Below are 20,080 nucleotides of genomic sequence, written 5' to 3'. Positions count from 1 at the left end.
TACAAACGCAAAAGACTTTTGTTCACTGACCACGGTTCATGGGACAACCGAAACAAAACAGAATAGAAAAAAACGAGTTCGCTCTGAACGCGCGCGAGCTCATTCCAAGAACTCATGAACGGGTGCTCTTTGAGTCTTTTCGTAAAGAGTGAGAGAGAGACACATATATGCAGACAACTAGAAACTGTCGACAGTTTTTTGCAAGCTCTGCCATAAAGACATCTTTTATGGCATATGCCATACCGAAACCAAATTTTAAAAATTAATTTTAGAAAAGCAAAAACAGTACTTTAAGATGCTGTAACAATCGTTTGGAAAAAAATTTTAAATATACCCTAATATAGCACTTTTGAGTTAAAATATAATGAATAACTTAAATATAGACGATTCTCTGAGACCAGATTCGAGTTCAGCGGATCTAAAACTTTCGGAATTGTACATTACGGTTTTTGGTTCTATAAAGCTGTCGGCCTGTACTGTATGTTTAATGTAGCTAATAATAACATAATTGATTAATTTATTATTTTGTGCATTTTTACCTTCAGTAGTATTGTAAGACTCTTGCTTTACACATGCTTGCATTATGTTCAGAGTGTTTGTATGAATATCTGGAAGCTATGGAGAAACGAAATATTGATATGCAAACCATTGTGACACTAGGGCCGAGACATTGGTTAAAATAAATTTATAACCCGTTAAGTGATTTGTATTTCTAGCATAAAGTTCGCAAAAGATTTAAAAAGTTTATTCATCACTGATGAAATTATAGAGCGCTCGTGATATTTCCCAAATTCCGATAGACCTTTCAATAGATTACATTTTTGAGTCACAAAATTAACATGAATCTAAAATAAAGAAAATATATTAACTTTTTAGTCAGATGTTGGCAGAGCAGCATAAAGCATATATATTTTTGATCTGCAACAACAGTCGAGATGATTTACTGCCAGTTTCTATGTAAACTAGCCTCTCAGTATTAAAGCTATCTGTATGAAACTTGAGATAGATAGATAGATGGATATATTGAATGTGGTATAATATATACATATTTGAATGGGCCTTATCAGCCCATATCATATCGGTCCGATTCTGTCTTAAAAATAAACCAAAACAGTTTCGATAAATCGTCGATCAAGCTTCAAATATGGCAATTATTAATGAATACGAAAAATTTCCCACAAGTTCTTAAAATGACCAGATAAAAAATTGATACTGAGAAATGTTTGTCAATATTGATTTCTTTAATGATACATTCAGGCCTGCTAGTTTGCGTATAAACGGACAGATAAACATGACTAAGTCGAATTTCCTGTTCATACTGATTAGGAATATATAATTTCTAAAATCATAAATTTTTTATTGGCATCAACACACGAGTCCGTTACTATTCAAACTAGTGACCCCATTAAAATATCGTCTACATGGGAAATATCAGAAATATTGTTTTGTTATTAGAATTTAAGCGTTTTACAGTATTTATTGATTAAATGGCTGAATTGATACATATATGTTCTTGTATTTGCAAAGTTCTTCAGATTCGAGGTCTAGTCGGCTTCGATTTTATAAAAATCAATGGCTTGACTAGCCAAAAACAACTTGTCAATAGACAAGTAGCAGCTGTGGTTACGATCGTTTCTTTGGCGCTACCCAAATCATCAGACCACAAGTTAGCATTGCTTAAAAGAAATTACAATATAAATTTTATAAATTTAATAACAAGCGGCCAAAGTTGCAGTTATTAAAGTTACACTCATCTACTGTTATCAGAGTTAAAACAAAAACCGATAATATTGATGGAATAGTATAAACGTTTTCCAAGTCCTCTTATCTCTTGCTATATCTTTGAGAAAAGTGCTCTTACTTTTGAAATAGTTTGAGTTTGAAAATAGTTAGGTGTCTTAAAATCCTTAAAAAGGATAACACAATTGAAGAGGCAATTTTACTTTAAAAAATTTCCATGGCGCCAAAACGCCGAAAAAAGCACTCATCAGTGAGCTACAACCTGCAACCTATTTTGCTTGTATCAGTTTAAGTTATTGTTTTTCATTGTAGAGTTAACATTCTTTTAAACGAGAAACTTTATGCTTTTCTTTTTTTTATTGAAAGTTAAAAAGTTTTATTTAAATAACCCTTAAGCCTGCTTAGATCCCATTAACGTTTTTTGTAAGTTGGTCTGAAAAATGAATATGTTAAGGGGGAATGGAATAAAAAGAAAAAGGCTAGGGACCGTGAGAATTGATTATCAATATTTTCTTTAAATCAAGAAATCATGCACTTGGAAAAGCCGCATTAAAAACTAATTACTACAATTTCAAGATACGCAATGATTGCTTAAATCTAGATCTTTATATATTACCCCAATCGCTCAAAGAACCAGAATAATTATTATTATTATTATTTTAAGATCCTTTGAATCGAGAACAGGCGACCAAAAAAAAGCCTTGTTTCTACTACACTAAATTAAGAACCGAATATTCCATAATATTGATATTCACGTAAAATGGCTTTGGGCTGCAGTTGTCAGCGATTGACGACAGCTGAGCAGCCTCAATAAGTTCACTATGGCTGTCTCTATGGTTGCGTCTTCGTCACCTGATGCTACTCCATAAAATTAAGGAGCTCACAAAAAAGTGAACCGGCTTTTCCTCGAGGGGTGTAGACTTTGGACTGCTCTTTCCGAACTTGATGGTGGCCCAGGACTGCTAGAATACAACAGTGAAACCTATGTACAATGAAGTTCACATTTCTCAAACAAAAATTCTCCGAATTAATATAATACATTTTTTCTGAAAAAAATTTGTTTTTTGGGTTTGTCTCTTTTGGCTTTATAGGATGATCATGTAAACGTTTTTCCGAAGAAACGTTTTAGATAGAGGATATTACAATTTAAGAGATATTTCAAGCGAAAACGAACGCTTAAAATATAAGGATTATTTTTTAGTGTTATTCTTTTGACCAAATGAATACAAAATATTCTTTGAGCGATTAAAAAGGTATAAAAATAGAATTATTATTAGTAGGAAAAACATATTAAAATCAATATATAACCATTAAACATTAATTTTTATTTTTTCACTTATGGTTACGGTTCCTGAAATAAACTCATCATTAATGTGGCATAAGAGACAAAAAACGAATGTTTGTTCATTTTCATTACATTTCATTTTAGAAAACTGAGCATCGACAATCCTCAGTACACTTATATAGATTTTTTTTTCTAATTTATATTTTTCATCGTACATTTTCATTATTGTTTATCTTTTCTTTGGTTTTTCTTTTCCCTTCATTTTTGATTAGTACCACCGACAATATTGCATGCAATGGAACCGGTTACGACCACACCAACACCAAAGAAGAGGAGGTGTACCAAGACCTGTGCGCACTGCACAGGACGAGTAAAAGCCAGGTAGAATTGAGCTGCCTGTCCGTGCGTGGACACTCTGCTGATCAGTCCCCTGGCCATTGACCACCCTAATCGCTATATACCCGTCTTCCTCCGCAGACCACCTCTCCGACGAGCTTGGAGCAACGCGACTACGTCATTCGGGAGCTGATAGACACAGAGTCCAACTATCTAGACGTACTCAACGCGCTGAAAACCAAGTTCATGACTCCACTGGAGCGTCATCTCAGTCAGGAAGAGCTGCGTATTATCTTCCCGCGCATCAGAGTATGTAGAAATGATCTTAGTGATCAAATCGTCACTTCAACTTTAAATTAAATTCTTACAAATTGGTTACATGAGCTAATTGCTTTCTTCTATTTTTATCGTTTTTATCCTGCCAGGCCCGTTTTTTTTATATTTATTTCCCGGGGGGTTATTATATCCCGGCACCCAGATTATTTGTGCTTAGCAAAACTATCAAGGACTTTTTGCAATTGACGTTCACGGCTGGCAGGAATTTGACAGTCAAGTAGATCCGTACCTTAGTCTCTCTTGAAGCCTCGTTGTTTTGACAACCCATGCAAGGGTCCCGTATGTGGATATTGATATATTACAATTGAAGTGTCCAGTTATAATAAAAATTGACAATAATTAATATTTATTTTTCAATACCTTTCTTTTGATGTATGTAGTGATTCTTGGAAATTGCATATTTGCATTTTTAGGATCCAGATTCAATTTTAACCTATTTACCACCGTAAGCATCTCTTTTATTAAATGTTGTAATATGTGTTTACTTTACATATTTGCATATATTATGCATTCTTTGTATGTTTTCATATATTTTGCATGTTTTTTTGCATATGCATTTTATTCAAACGCACATTCCGAAGTCATAAGTCAAATTCATAAATTAATAAATACATCAAACGAAAGGTATAGAAAGTTAGATTAATTATATATGCCAATCCTTAAAATAGGTCGCTCAGTTATTGTTATTGCAATTCAATTTTTATTTTCCATTTTTAAAATAAACGTTTTTGTCAATTTTTATTTTCAAATTTTAAAATAAAAGTTATATGTAAATTTGTACTTTTACATAACTCTTATATGCGATCCCTGATTTTATGTTGGGATCTTTGTTCTTCTTAAGTACATTTTTTAAAATTTTGTTTTATTTTATTTTTTTTATTATGCTTTGGTTTTATTTTTTAAATCTTCTCCCTTATGAGACCAAAAAAAGTGTATCAAATCGTACAATAATTCCTAACTAGCAGTCATGTAGACTGCTACAGAATAAAGGGCACTCGCACAAAACGGTCAACCGTTTTAATCAGTCAAATTCTTTCGGAGAGAGAAATAGTCTAAAAAGGGGTTCTCTCGCAGATGTTCTCGCTTCTTTGCTAACATTATTAAATTAAACATTGATGAGAAAGAATTAGTTTAATCTGTAATTATAGAGCTACAAATGGTTAATAAATCACTTCAATTAGTAATTAGTATTAATCTTATTAAAAGCAACTTACATTTCTTAATCCCCGGCCGGGATTCAAACCCATGAGGCAAATCAAACACAAAAAGTGTATCTCTTTCTCTGAGCTAATAATAGATTTTTTAAGAATGGTCGTAAGAGCGAGACGACATTATGATTTCCATTTTTGAGACAACAGTAGTATCCACACTTCTGTAATATTAAGAATAACCAAAATCTTAATTTAAGATTTTTAATTCATGATACTACTAGTTTTTGTTATTGCTTTATTCGTATTCTTTTTAGAATATTTAATATTTAGTCTCATTTTAAACAAAAGCTGCCTAAGTCTGGATCTTTAAGCCTAGTACTCTGACGAGAAATATCCGCTGTATAAATTTAGACAGCGGCCAAACTCCATATAAAAAAAACGGTGTCGAAAAAAGAAGAAGAAGAACTTTTAGCCACGTCGATTTTTCCGGTACTCTGACGACGAAAATGATGCCTGCGAAAATTGAATGGCGTTGCCAGATCAAGATAGTAAACAGCTGATATCGCGCTGTCTAAATAATTCATTTGATTTGGAGGGAAAGTTGAAGGAAAAAGGTGGCATTGATAGGGGCTGTCAAGGGGAAGCCCATAATATGGAATTTAACCCACAAAGGACATTTTAATGCCATATTTATGTCTAAATTAGACAGCGGGATCGCTGTTTATTTCGCTACCGAGCTAGTGTGACCAAAAAAAATTAAGGAAAATCCTGAAATGCCATGAAAATGTACTTTTTATGGCGTTTAAGGATTTTTTTGGTCACACTGGACAGCTGTTTGTAAACAAATATTAAAAAAAATATTTCTCGTCAGAGTACTAGGCTTTAACGTGTAAAACTAGTATATTCACCGGGTCCCGACGGAATACCGGGCTGCGTGCGGTGGTATGGTACAGAGGCTCTGTGTGACCCCCTGCAAAAATTGTTTACCACATCTTTTGAAACCTCTGAATTTACCCTTATTTGTAAGGAATTATTTGTCATTCCTCTCAACAAAAAGGTAGCAAATCAGACACCAGTAACTATAGGGGAATCTCTAAGTCGTCGGTTATCGCAAAACTCTGAGAATATAATCACTCGTCACTGGCAACACCTTCCATTTCCCCATCTTAACATTTATTTTTAATCATTTGGAACTTACATCATTTGTGATGTGATGCGACTTACATGGACTTTAGTAAGCTTATTACTTTGTTAATACTTTTTCTTCTTGTAACAAAGCTCGACTAAATGGAGTTTTCTTTTGATCTTCAATGAATTGTGAGTTATTAAAATGAGGGGACCCAAAAAGTTTTGTTTAGCAGCCTCCTGGTCTACTGGTTTTAACCTTGTTCCAACCAACTCTAGATTACTTATGTCCGCTGACGATGTTAAACTATGCCTGCAGCGACCCTTAAACGCTCACGCTAGTCAAACTTACAATTGGATCTTAATAATTTTAGTACGACTCCAAGTACTTATTACATCTCAATATTTCCAAATACAAACTGATACCCTTTTCACGTCTAATTAATCCCCATTTCCACATCACCCGGAGGTAACGAAAACGGCGTGTTTTTATTTTATGTGGTTTTCCCCAAATAGGCCCAATACGATAATACCCTCACAAAATGATATTCAGTTTTCAGTTTTATATATATACTAGCGGACCCGGCGAACTTTATCTCGCCCCAACTTCGACTGATTAAAACAAATTAAATTGAGACGTTCCGTTTCTACTTTGACGTACATGTCGAAACACTACTATTGAAACTGTGATCTTTTGCTTGAATACTCGTGCAGTGATGTCAGGTCGATCGCTGGATGTTTGTCCTGAAAGCAACAAATTGGTAATTTCGGGCCATTTCGGATTGCATGTGAAGGTGATGAATAAATCCGGGCGTCCGTAATTCCGGACATACGTCATCGCATCTTGAGCATACTCATGCATATGGCGCGGGCTTCCAACATAAGTAGCTGGGAGAATGGTCAAAAAACCGATGTTGGCCGCGTGTCCTTCAGTAGCGATGGCGTCACGCAAGTGGATGTACTCGTCTGAGCGCAACTTCGACTGATTAAAACGAATGAAATTGAGACGTTCCGTTTCTACTTTGACGTACATGTCGACACAGTACTGTTGAAACAAACGGCGGTATCTTAACAGATGATTGTCAACATTAAGTCGAATCATCAATCGATACGCATAATAATTCATACAACTAACCTTCTTATTCGTTTCTTCTCCTAAATTTTGAATTCAAACTCAGTTGTAGAATTAAAAAGACGTGATGACTTTTAAACAAACCTGTCGTTGGATTGACCATCTTTATGTTGAAGTGATACCCATCTTCTCCACGACAGAACATCAACGGGTATTGAAGAGCATCATAAGACCGATGAGTCTCATAAACTCGCTGCACTTGGCCATTATCCCGACGCTTAAGAACAATATCGCGTGATTCAACATTCTCGCCAACAATCACCACTGCGACTTCATTGATAGTGGGAGCATTAAATTGTCTTGCATGGCTACCAGTGCACTATGGTCCAGAATCCGTTTTTTTTGGCATAAAGTCGAAAAATGGAGCTACAGGGTTTAAACTTCGCAGATTTTATTGTTGTGGCATTAACAACTTGTGTACAAAAAATTGGGCCAGTACGACCACGCCCACTCTTGCCGCCCTTGCAAACTGATTGATATTTAATTTATAATTTTTATATATGTACATAATTACCATTTATTATATACATAATTAACGCATATATAATGAAAAAGTTGTTAAAAAAAAGAGAGATATTTTTCCGAATTTATAATTAGAATTATTGGAAGAAATTAACCGTTCAAGAACGTATTTACATTTGGGAAGATATTTATGAATATCACTATAAAAATTACTGCATTTTTAATCTATTTCCTTCATTTTCTTGTATTTCACAGTGTCTTTATTAATTTTGGTGCATAGTCACTTCGATACAGATTGAATTTTTCGATTGTTGCTGCTCCATAATTTAAAAAGTTCGCTGTGAATAAACTATGTATATTACCAAAATATTAGAAAAGGGGGACGAACGGGGATGAGTTTTTTGTTTGTGGTTAAAGACAACATCCAGGAGTACAATCTGGACCAATTAGTTGCTGTCAGCATGGAGAAGCTTATTAGTTATACTCCACGAAACATGGAGAACGCATGATAGTTTTCTAAAAACATACACATAAATTTGACATTACACAACACTAAATACGTAGAACTACACAAAAAATTACAATGTACATTAAATAGTGCATACCTTGAAGATTATTTTCCATATTTTAGTTGATTTTTTTGAACCAAAATAACACGTCTGACACAACATAAAGTAACTAAATATTTTGGCGCGAATTTCTATTCGGAAATGAGCTGATCGCAATCGCATTTTTAAAAGCTCTCAATAGGCTTTGGTGGCACATTTAAAGCATTTAGTTAACATTTTTATAACGTATGATGAATTTACTTTAAGATTAAAATAAGAAAACAACGATATATTAACATAAAAAAATCGACTTTATGCCAAAAAAAACGGATTCTGGACCATAGTGCAGTGGGTCTTTTTTGTCAGCGCTGATAATGATTTTTGTGTTCGTAATAATGCATTATATTCAATGCAGTTCATTCTCATGGAGAAGATTTTGCAATTGTTCGATAATTTCACGTTTAGTTGCAGTAAAAATTGCACAGCGGTGATTTAGTTCAACTTCCGAATCACCAATGAAATAGATCTGAAGGAATTTATGATCTTTGTTTTGTGGTGGTAACAAAGCGCCCCTTGAATCTGAATGTTGGGATTCAATTTTGAAAAAATGTGATAATAAAGAGACGCCATTACCTTATAACTTGGATTGTAGCCTGATTGTTGAACAACCTCGGCTCCAAAAGACGTCATTTGAAAGCATCCGTTATATTTTTGTGCAAGCTTCAGGAAACTGTTTGATTGGGCTGAGTTTCCATATAGTAGCGAGTACAAAGGCTCTGGTGGATGAGCCAAAACGGGCAATTTAATTTTGCCACCTGCACAGCATAAGCCGGGGGTTTCCAACCGAAACTTCAATGCATTACAATGCTGACATACAACAGATAATGAACCAATAACAACGCACGTAAGATCCTTGTAGGATGTTTCAGGATTGTATGCGAATGCAGCGCGATTCAAGTTTTCATTTGCGGCTCGTCTTCCTCTATTATTTTGTCGGGCTTGAGGTGGTCTTTGTGCAGCGCGAAGCTGTGCCATTTGGGCACGTATCGATGCATTTATTTCTGTACGTTCCTCTTGCGTCCGACTATTACGGAAATTCTGATTATTTATTGCACTGCGTGAACGCCGCCCAAGATTTGATCGTCTAACAGCAGGCATTACTTCCAATTGTTTAAGCTCACTTTGGTAATGCTTCGTTAGCTCGATTTTTTTGTTTAAATATTTTTTTACCGAGTTCATTGATACACAATTTCAACGCAGCTATGATCTTTGTAGGGTGTTTCAGAATTTTACATACAACAGTGTGTCCATCTGTTGAGCCGCTATCGACCTTTCCGGAAGGACTTCCCAAAATTTTCTTATGTTATAACCTTCTTCTGGCAATTACAAAAAACTGAAAAAAAATTGAGCCAAATCGGCCCAGCCGTTCTCTTGTGATTTGATCGCTAACATTTTTTGTCTCCATTTTTATATATATAGATATGTTAACAAGCCCTTCCATTTTCCCATAACCCTCAGCAGTACCGACTATAACGCTTGTGTGTGTGTGTGTAAGTGAGTGTATTCAACGCATAATATAATTTCACTTTATTGCCAAGTTTAGTCTAACGGTAAAATATATTTAAGTTTTATAAAGAATTGAAGGAATAAGAAATCCGCCGTAAAACTCAGACATCGAGAGAGAAAGAGAGAGAGCAAGATAACTTACATTTCTTGTATTTCGGCTGGGATTCAAACCCATGTATCAGAATTCATAAACTACCTGCTTACCAGGTCAGGCCACTGAGACAAATCAAAATCTACTGTCAGGAACATAAATTTAAACAATTCCAAAGGAGAAGCAAAAATGTGAATTTCTCTCTCTCTCTGAGCTAAATATATATAATTTTTTACTTAAGAGTTTGCGATTATTTCGTTATTTTAATCCCGAATCTGGAATAACTGAACCAATAAATCCGAATCGTACCTCAAAATTTCAAGAAATAGTGATATGATATACAGATGGCGCTATTGGCTGTTGTTATGCATATGTAAAATATGGTAGGACGTGGTAAATTTTGAGAAAGTGCCATCTAGCGGAATTTCTTTAAGGCGGAAGGCCTGCTTAGCACGTCCTACCATATTTTACATGCAAGCTACCAAGCTTATTGTATTTTATTAATTATTAAATGTTAAGACTGTTTATTATTTTATAATTTAAGTTGCAAATATTTTGTTTGTACATAATTCGAAATCCATAGAAAATATATCATTCCGTCTTCAAATTTGTATTATTCTAAAGAGTTTACTGTGGCGTTTACCTATCATACTTACCTTAACTAACGTAGTCAAGGGAGTGCCCATGTGGTAGGTGGCTCCTTGTTCGATTACTATAGGATACTATAGTACCCATATACCCAGGGATCGTCGTTTGTTTACCAAATGGGGAGGAGCACATCAACGTTTGATTACTATAGGGTTAGTCAACGAGGTAACCATCTCTTAGGGTCAGTTAACGGTACCGATACACGAACTAGTTCAAGCATGGCCAATCGACACCTTCGTAATAATTAAAAAAAAAGGAATTATGACTTAAAATTAAACTGAAATTTTGCCTTTTATTTTTATCCGAAACTTCTGCAGGAACTTTCTGACATCCATACAAGTTTCCTAGATAAGCTCAGAGAGTCGTTAATACCGAATGCAAAAAAGAAGATGGCCCTGGTTTTTCTCGAATTTCGCGAACCGTTCCTTATTTACGGCGAATACTGTTCCTGCCTGCTTGGCGCTATAGACTTCCTTGCGGATGTGTGCAAGAAAAACCAGATCGTCGATCAGCTGGTGCAGAAGTGCGAGCGTGACTACAACGTGGGAAAGCTGCAGCTGCGCGACATTCTGTCGGTGCCTATGCAGCGCATTCTTAAATATCACCTATTGCTGGACAAGTTGGTGAAGGAGACGTCGCCGCAGCATGAAGACTACCGGTCGCTAGAGCGTGCCAAGGAGGCCATGATCGATGTGTCGCAGTACATCAACGAAGTGAAGCGTGATTCCGATCACTTGGTTATTATTCAAAAGGTGAAGGATAGCATCTTCGACCTTCACCTACTGCAGAATGGAAATGGTTGCGATCTGCTGCAATTTGGGCGCCTGCTCCTCGACGGTGAACTTAACATTAAAGCTCATGAGGACCAGAAAGTTAAGCTGCGCTATGCTTTTGTCTTCGACAAGATCCTTATAATGGTGAAGGCCCTCCACATTAAAACGGGCGATATGCAATACACCTATCGTGACTCGCACAATTTAGCCGACTACCGAGTGGAACAGGGGCCCTCTCGCCGATTGCTCGGGCGCGATACCCGCTTCAAGTATCAACTCCTGCTAGCCCGCAAATCGGGAAAAACAGCTTTCACTCTGTACCTTAAAACGGAACCTGAGCGGGATAAGTGGCGGAAAGCCCTTACCGAGGCCATGTAAGTATTCCACTGCTGCTAAAATCTTTTAATAGACGAACTCTTTTTATTATACCCCCTACGATCAAAAAAAGCTAGTTTTTATAAATTATGTTTTGGATTTTACTTTCAAGAATAAAGTCTGGCTTACTCGCTTTCTACATAACTTAGTCACATAGCATAGGAACAAACTGTTTTGTCACTACATTGAAGCTAAACTAAATAGGATTTTTTTTTTGAAAAAAAAAGAATGGCTGTATATAAATAATTATATCCTACATATGACATCTATTCTTATAAATGATCCTCGATATTGATTTTACCTAAATCTTTTATAATCTATAGTCGAAAGTCCCAACTTTTCATTTTCATTTTGTGACTACCCTAACGTAGACTATGTTTTACGGCCATTGTATTCTTGGAGCACTGGACTAATTTCTTGATTTAATTACTTTCCCATAAACGGATTATCTCTGCTTATAGGGAAAGTCTTGAACCGTTCGGCTGTCGAAGCACAGATCACAAAATGGAGATATTTACTTTTGATCAGCCAACTACGTGTCGGCACTGCTGCAAGTTTCTCAAGGGTCGCATTCACCAAGGCTACCGGTGCAAAGTATGCCAAATCAGTGTACACAAGGGCTGTATCTCGTCAACGGGGCGCTGCCAGCAGAATCTTGTAAGCGTGCCGCCGCCCGTATGCGACAGGCAGCTATCAGCGTTTAACTGGTTCGCGGATAACATGGACCGAGAGACGGCAGCACATCGGCTGGAGAATCGGCGCATCGGTACCTATTTGCTGCGCGTCCGTCCGCAGGGCCCGTCAACTGCCCACGAGACGATGTATGCTCTCAGCCTAAAGTGAGTATTCGGACTTTTATTAATGAATCTTCTATTGCAACCTCTATTCATTCTCCGTAGAACCGATGATCATGTAATCAAGCATATGAAAATCAACCAGGAGAACTCTGGCGAATCATTGCTCTACTGCCTGTCCTCGCGACGGCACTTTAAGACCATTGTTGAGCTAGTTTCCTACTACGAACGCAACGATCTTGGAGAGAACTTTGCGGGGTAAGCTAAAGAGCTAATCAAAAAATCTACTTCTAATTAAAGCTTTATCAAAATTCTTGAGGTAGATTGCATTTAAATGTTGAGCCTATTATATATAGGTATTTTCTTTTAACTTACCTTTCTGCTAAAAGACCGGGCTCTCCAAAAAGCAGTGAAACAAAAGTATTTTAGCTCGACCTGTTTAATATGGGGTTGCTCAAGTTTACCTTATGGCAGTGCATGTACCAAAGAAATAAGGCTTCGCCCCAGTTTTATTTTAAAATTCACTCTAAGAAAAAACACTTACCAATTCGCCAGTCATTGTACCCACCCGTCAAGAAATGGTGGAGTTTAATAGGGTCTTCCCACAGAGCGTCAAAGCGCATCCACCGTCCGTTTAACAAACTGCCTATAAGGTTTTGCCGTTCCGAATTTTCTCATTTTAGACCGGCATCAGAGTGCATTTAAATTTAACCACCGTTTGTTATCGATAGTTAGGCAATAGTTTTTCGGTGCAACTCTGCTTTCTTCTTCTTAACAGTGAAAATTTTACCATTTACCACGAAAATGTAAACAAAGATAGCGAGGAATTGAAATATGGAATTTAAAATGCGGCGCCAAAGCTACAAACATACCCATAACAGTTGTTGGTGTTTTTCTGTATATTCTTGCCCCAAAATGTCCCCAACTGCTACTATTTAATATTAACCGCTTACCACTACCTTATTTTATAGATTTTGGATGCCTATACCACCAATATACACTCTTTGGGGCATTTGCTTTTTGTTTGAGAAAAATCATTACAGAAACTCACATTCCTCGTCATCTAATTCATTTTAATTTAGTGCGGATAAAATCTGACTCAATTTGTGCTTTTGCTGTTGTTAAACAGCCTAAATGGTTGATAAACTATTTGTTGAGCTACTGAGCTTTTTCAATAGCTGTCGAATTGTCCAATTTCTTTTTGGCCCAAAAAATACGCACTTGGTTTAAACGTTATAAATTAAATGAAATATTTATTAAGCCACGAAGTTTTCTATTGTTTATCAGCGAAGGCGAGCCGAATTGCCGCTGCGGATATTTATGACCCGAATTGGTCCGAAAAATAGTTATAGGCAAATAGTTAAGCTGATCGCCTTCAAGCGTAGGCGAAGACGAACTGAGAAAAGAATTTTTGCTGCAGTTAGCGGACGGCCAAGGGCAGCTATGCAAAGTTACGGACTAGAGCGAGAGAGTGATAAAGTTTATGTTATGCAGAAGGCAGGCGGAGAGGCAAAGCTTTGCTACGCAGAGCAAATCTATTGTTGCTGTTGTTTGGCCGCTGGGTCATCAGGTGCGGGCTGCATAACCAGACACTATTCATTTTACTCCTACATCGGCCGCTTCAGCCGTCTTTGTTTACGTTTTCATGAGCCACAGCTGATCGATCAGCTGTAATCGGATGCAGTGCACTTTGTGACGGTTTGGTCATTCCGGTGGCTCAAGGATGGCCAGGGTTCGTCTCAGAAATTTATTTGTTGGATGAGGTGGTTGCTGAAAGAGATGCCGACCCGGTCCCAGAGTAGAACGCCGAGAAATATACCGTAACTATTATTATATGTTTATTGCCTCGAACATTACAACTGTTAAAAAGATTGGATTTAGTCTGCTGCCACGGGTAGTCGCTCTGGAACGCCGCACTTCAGGGCCAGGTACATTCTTCCCGCTCGGGTCGACGGTGTCGGTGAAACGCCGATGCGCGGATGCCCCTCAGATCTCCTAGAGTGAGAATAACTGGTGGAGGCCCTCAGGTCTGCCAGTTAGTGGAATAACTTGTTAGCGGAGACCCTGAGATCTTCCAGTTAGCGAGCAGATTTGTGGAGTCCCTAAGGTCTTCCAATCTTTAGAAGTTTGTAGAGGCCCTAAGGTCTTCTAAGATGGAGAAGTTTGTAGAGGCCCTAAGGTCTTCTAAGATGAGAAGTTTGTAGAGGCCCTAAGGTCTTCTAAGATGAGAAGTTTGTAGAGGCCCTAAGGTCTTCAAAGATGAGAAGTTTGTAGAGGCCCTAAGGTCTTCTAAGATGAGAGGTTGTTAGAGGCCCTAAGGTCTTCTAAGATTGAGAAGTTGTTAGAGGCCCTCAGGTCTTCTAAGATTGAGAAGTTGTTAGAGGCCCTCAGGTCTTCTAAGATTGAGAAGTTGCTAGAGGCCCTTAGGTCTTCTAAGATTGAGAAGTTGTTAGAGGCCCTAAGGCCTTCTAAAAGAGAGATGGTTTTAGAGGCCCTCAGGTCTTCTAAGTTTGAGACGTGCACGGAGGCCCTAAGGTCTACCGAGATATATAGAGACTTATACGGAGGCCCTTAGGTCTTCCAATATTGAGGCGTACAGAGAGGCCCTAAGGTCTTCCAAGTTATAGATGTAAGGTATGGTCGGGGTCCGACTATTACCATTACTATTACCAGTATACCTTACTTGTCCTTGCTCCTTAGGCGGCTCCTTCCTGTTGGCTTACCCTTGCTCCTGTAGAGGACTTGGCCGATCGCTGGCCGAAAACTGAATCCCTTCCAAGGGCTGAGGCCCGCCTTATATAGCGCTCTGGCGCGGTTGAGTGTGGCTGTCACACCCGAAGAAATTTGCCATAATAGTGTGGCCAGACCCTCCTCGGGCCAGTGTGACCCTTTGGGCGCGATTATGGCGCGCGCGCGCATTTAATTCAAATCTATTCCATTTTTTTATATTCATAGTTTTCTATTGTATAATCCATTATCATCCTTATTTTATATCTTACGTATATATTTGTGCGCGTCTGCGCGTCACAACTATCACGCAGCTCTGTGGGAACGCGAGTTTCGCATTTGTGAAAAATCCCAACCGTTCCTCACAAATGCTCTGAGTGGGAAGTCAGTATAAGCACTGATTTAGGCGATACGTGATAGAAGATGTTAAAGCGCAATGAGTTTATATTATGCATAGATTGATCTTAGTAATGCATTTGGCTTAACTTAAAAAAATTTAGCAGTTTTTTTTTAATTAAATTTTAATCCTTGTCGCACGCGACATTTTTTCCGCCGTACTTCTTATATTAATTTGTACTTTTTAGTTAAATTACAAAACATATAAGCATTTGATTTCTACTCTTGCATTCTTAGAGTGAAAGCAGAATTCAAAGCATAATCCCTCTGTTTTAGAGGTTGTTGTATAAACAAAGCATGCATTTTTATACCCTTGCAGGGTATTATAATTTCAGTCAGAAGTTTGCAACGCAGTGAAGGAGACCTTTCTAACCCTACAAAGTATATATATTCTTTATCAGCATCAACAGACGAGTCGATTTAGCCATGTCTGTCCGTCCGTCTGTACGTTTCTACGCAAACTAGTCCCTCAGTTTTAAAGCTATCTGAATGAAACTTTGCATGTAGTCTTCTATATACTCTCACTGCTATGTCGGAACGGGCCGGATCGGACGACTATATCATAGCTGCCATACAAATGTTCGATACATTTTTAGAAAAAAAATATACCTTGGTTATTTTCAAGATTTTTGCAAAATTTTTGAGATATGGCCATTTTATATTATTGCAGAATTTCGGTTTTAATTTTATGAAAATCGGACGACTATATCTTATAGCTGCCATAGAAACGATCGGTAGCTGTAGAGAAAATGTAAAGCTGGGAATGCAAAACTGTAACTGTCAAACTGTAAACATAATAAGTATAGGTAAAATGTAATGAAATAATATCTGCAAGGGTATACAAACTTCGGCGTGCCGAAGTTAGCTTCCTTTCTTGTTTTAAAATGCAAATAGTACTGGTAAAATTAAAAACCTTTTAAACAAGAAGGGAAGCAAACTTCGGCACGCCGAAGTTTGTATACCCTTGCAGATTGCAATTGAATCATTAAGAATCGGGCCATTCTGGCTAAGAAATTAAAAAGAAAATATATAAAAGCTCTATATTTATACATAACATAAATAAAATGCTGAAAACACACACAAAACAGAGTTTCATTACATTTTACCTATACTTATTATGTTTACAGTTTGACAGTTACAGTTTTAAATTCCAAGCTTTACATTTTCTCTACATTTACCAATCGCTTGTATGGCAGCTATATGATATAGTCGTCCGATCCGACATATATAGCAGTAAGAGTATATAGAAGACTACATGCAAAGTTTCATTCAGATAGCTTGAAAACTGAGGGACTAGTTTGCGTAGAAACTGACTGAAATTATATTACCCTGCAAGGGTATAAAAATGCTAGATTTAGTCATATTTTTTTGCACTTTATGCCGCACGAATGTACCGTTCGCCATCCTAGAAATTACAATATATACATAAGAGCAAATGCCACGAAGTGTGTGGATTAAATATAAAAATAAAATGAGTTGTTTAATTTTTATTTTCTCTTAATTTTACACGATCATATTTTCTTAATTCTCAAAATGAAGCGCCCGCCTTTCTTTAATCTTAAAAACTAGCATACTGATATCGGTTAATGTGTGTAAAAAGTGGTCACAAGGCGCTTTTACATTACATTGGAAACGATTTGGAACATTTTGGAAAAATAATGTTCCGGCCAACAACCTTGAGTCTTTTAAAAGGATCTTTGGGATGGAGAAGCAGACCGTTTCGTATTTTGTGGATTGGCTAGGATCTATGTGGAAAATGTACCACTTGGGAAAATGCAATTCATCCTAAAAATAGGATTGCTGCACTTTTTGTCACACTTTTGTAAAATAAACTTTTTATGGGGCTTTCACATTATATCTAAACATCTAACCGCAAGGCCTAATTATTATCCGTTTTTCAGACTCAATCAGTCGCTGCAGTGGCCCTACAAGGAGGTAATTGCGACTGCTTTATATGACTTCGAACCGAGGGCCGGTAGCAATCAACTGCAACTGCGCACCGACTGCCAGGTTCTGGTCATAGGGAAGGATGGCGACAGCAAGGGTTGGTGGCGCGGGAAAATCGGCGACACGGTAAGCACACAAGGCTTTCGATTCTGGGGAAATTGTACGCCAGACTGTCATTTCAGGTGGGTTACTTTCCAAAGGACTACGTCCAGGAGCAGAAACCGGCCAGCGAGGAACTTTGATACTACAACTACGAGGTCTACTTTGCACCCAAAGCCATCAAGCCCACAAAGGCAGCCATTGCCGACTTACCACAAGAAGGACCTAAATCCGAATCTGTTTAAGGAGGGATTCTTAAGGAGGGGGTGACCAGTATCAACAACCGGAGCTATATTGCATCCTAGTTAAATATCTATATGAGAATTAACAAAAATTGTATTATTTGTCATTAAGGTTTTTTTTAATTTTCGTTGTTTTTTGGTTTTTTTGTAACATTTTTTTTTTTTTTTTTTTGTTAGCTCAAGAATCTTGTGCCAATCCTTCGACAATTCAAAGATCCAAATCAAAACAAAAAAGAAAATTTACAGAAGACGAAAAAAAAATAATAAATTACCTTTAAGGTTTCAACGGGCTTGACTTATATATTTGAAACGCACACACTTATGTTTGCTTTGTCAACCTTCAGTTGCTTATACTTATTTTAAGCTTCAGTCTATGGTAATGTTTTCGACGCAAGAAGTGTTTTCTTTTACTATACGCGCAGCTTGCTTAAGCAACGTCTTTAAAGACGTTGAAATCTACACACAATACCATGCGCGTTTTTCCATACAATGCTTTAAATATTTCCATATACAAACCACAAAATATAACATACAAAGAATATACCGTATATTGAATGTTTACCACCATATTGTTGGTGTGCTGGACTAAACTCTAGTTGAATCGTACATTTTAAGTAAACAAAAAGCAAAGCAGCCACAATTTGTTCGAACAAAAAAAAATATATAGAAATTATTGAAAAGCAAAAAAAACGATTCCGCAATATCGATCTGTGTCACATTTACAAGGAGGATGGCAGTCACTGACCCTCTTCCCACTTCTGCTAGTGACCCAGCTGGTGAGCTCCAAAGTGACGCGTCCTGAGCTGGTTAAGTGCTGGGCAGTGACGACACAGGAGGGTAAGTTTAAAGGTAGAACCATCTTATTGGAGCGCGTGCCTATTGGCCAGGGGCCGGGATTTTTTGTACTCTTGAAGATCAGCTCTGTCCTCTGTGTTCTATTGTACTCTGGCCAACATAGTTTTAATCTGCTGTGCTCCTTGTTCATCAACCATTCCTTGCTGGTTAGTAATTTGAAATGGTCGTGAATTTCCGACTGGACTGCGGTCGGAGAATCTAGAGTGTCTTCAGTATTTGCGCTTCCCTCTGATCCTTTCCTAGAAAGCCGCCAGCTTCCCCGTTTCCGGGGATGTGATTGTATCCGGGTACCCAATCTTTTTGTCCCCGGTATTCTTCTGAGAGTTCATTTTGTGTCTCTTTACGTTTTCTCATCCGATGGTTTATTTCCTCCAGGATCAGTGTGCCCGGTGCTGTAGATCTTGCATCTTTTACTTACATTCAGTCACACCGCGCTTTGGAGTGCTGTGTTCTTGATGAAATTTTCCATTGCGATTATGTTTAGACTGGCATTCAGCCCTGCCGCGATACATGACCTTAATGCTCCCGTGGCCGATCTCTGTATTCTTGTTTGTTTCTGAATGTTGTATGCCCTAGTCAGTGCTGGCCACTATACAAGTGCTCCTCATGTTAGTTTAGATCTTACAACTGCTGTGTAGAGTCACATTATTATCTTGTTTCTTGGGTTGAATACTCCATTTCTTTCTGAACATCTTCCTGCAAGAGTAGGTGTAGTACCGACACCCATTGTGTTCTGAGCTAGCTTACTGCTAATAATATAATTAATAATTTCTACCAAAATTCTGGAATAATATAAAATGGCCATATCCCAAAAATGATGCAAAAATTTTGAAAGACAGCCAAGTTATAATTTTTTTCTAAAAATTTATCGAACATTTGTATGGCAGCTATATGATATAGTCGTCCAATCCGGCCCGTTCCGACATATATAGCAGTAAGAGTATATAGAAGACTATATGCAAAGTTTCATTCAGATAGCTTTAAAACTGAGGGACTAGTTTGCGTAGAAACGGACAGGTGGACAGACGGACATGGCTAGATCGACTCGGCTGTTGATGCTGATCAAGAATATATATACTTATAGGGTCGGAAAGGTCTCCTTCACTGCGTTGCAAACTTCTGACTGAAATTATAATACCCTGCAAGGGTATAAAAATGTACATTTTTAGCTTTACCTTTTCCCTACATCTATCGATCGGTGCTACACCATTTCATTAAATTAAAAACGAATTTCTAAGATAATAAAACAAAAATGTTAATATAATCAGACCTGCTCCGGTAATCGAAAACGGCAAGATTTTTTTGTCGTTTTCGTTTTTGAAAACGAGAAATTGGTGCACCGGTAATCGAAAACGAAAGATTTTTTCGATTTGAAAAACGGGCGCCTTTTTCTGTCCGAAATGAAAAGTAAATGACATTTTTTTAATTGAAATCAGACTTATTTACAAAAGG

General features: G+C 37.4%; 2 protein-coding genes across 5 annotated transcripts in view; both read left to right on the top strand.

Annotated features, from left to right (window-relative positions):
- Window positions 1-18,059, top strand: part of Vav (Vav guanine nucleotide exchange factor) — a 30,865-nt gene extending 12,806 nt beyond the window's left edge. For 3 of the 4 annotated variants that reach the window (XM_041775117.2, XM_070288096.1, XM_070288097.1), the window contains 7 exons: window positions 3,298-3,406; window positions 3,503-3,670; window positions 10,738-11,567; window positions 12,030-12,407; window positions 12,468-12,620; window positions 17,387-17,558; window positions 17,615-18,059. In XM_041775117.2, the coding sequence (XP_041631051.1) occupies window positions 3,298-3,406; window positions 3,503-3,670; window positions 10,738-11,567; window positions 12,030-12,407; window positions 12,468-12,620; window positions 17,387-17,558; window positions 17,615-17,674 (1,870 nt within the window). In that variant the 3' untranslated portion in view covers window positions 17,675-18,059. Of the gene's footprint in view, window positions 1-3,297; window positions 3,407-3,502; window positions 3,671-6,046; window positions 6,083-10,737; window positions 11,568-12,029; window positions 12,408-12,467; window positions 12,621-17,386; window positions 17,559-17,614 lie in introns of those variants that run through there. The other variant, XM_070288099.1, reaches the window with a different exon arrangement.
- A 145-nt stretch (window positions 18,060-18,204) lies between these two features.
- The window catches only part of Sclp (leucine rich repeat containing protein 20 sclp), a 51,039-nt gene continuing 49,163 nt past the window's right edge, over window positions 18,205-20,080 (top strand). Inside the window, exon 1 of the mRNA XM_041775118.2 lies at window positions 18,205-18,610. The gene's annotated coding sequence lies outside the window, so the exon portion shown is untranslated. The remainder of the gene's footprint in view (window positions 18,611-20,080) is intronic.

Source organism: Drosophila kikkawai, chromosome X, assembly GCF_030179895.1.
Source record: "Drosophila kikkawai strain 14028-0561.14 chromosome X, DkikHiC1v2, whole genome shotgun sequence".
In the NCBI taxonomy this organism is placed as follows: domain Eukaryota; kingdom Metazoa; phylum Arthropoda; class Insecta; order Diptera; family Drosophilidae; genus Drosophila; species Drosophila kikkawai.
The sequence above is the reverse complement of the archived record's forward strand: the minus strand, read 5'-3'. Positions and strand labels throughout refer to the sequence as shown.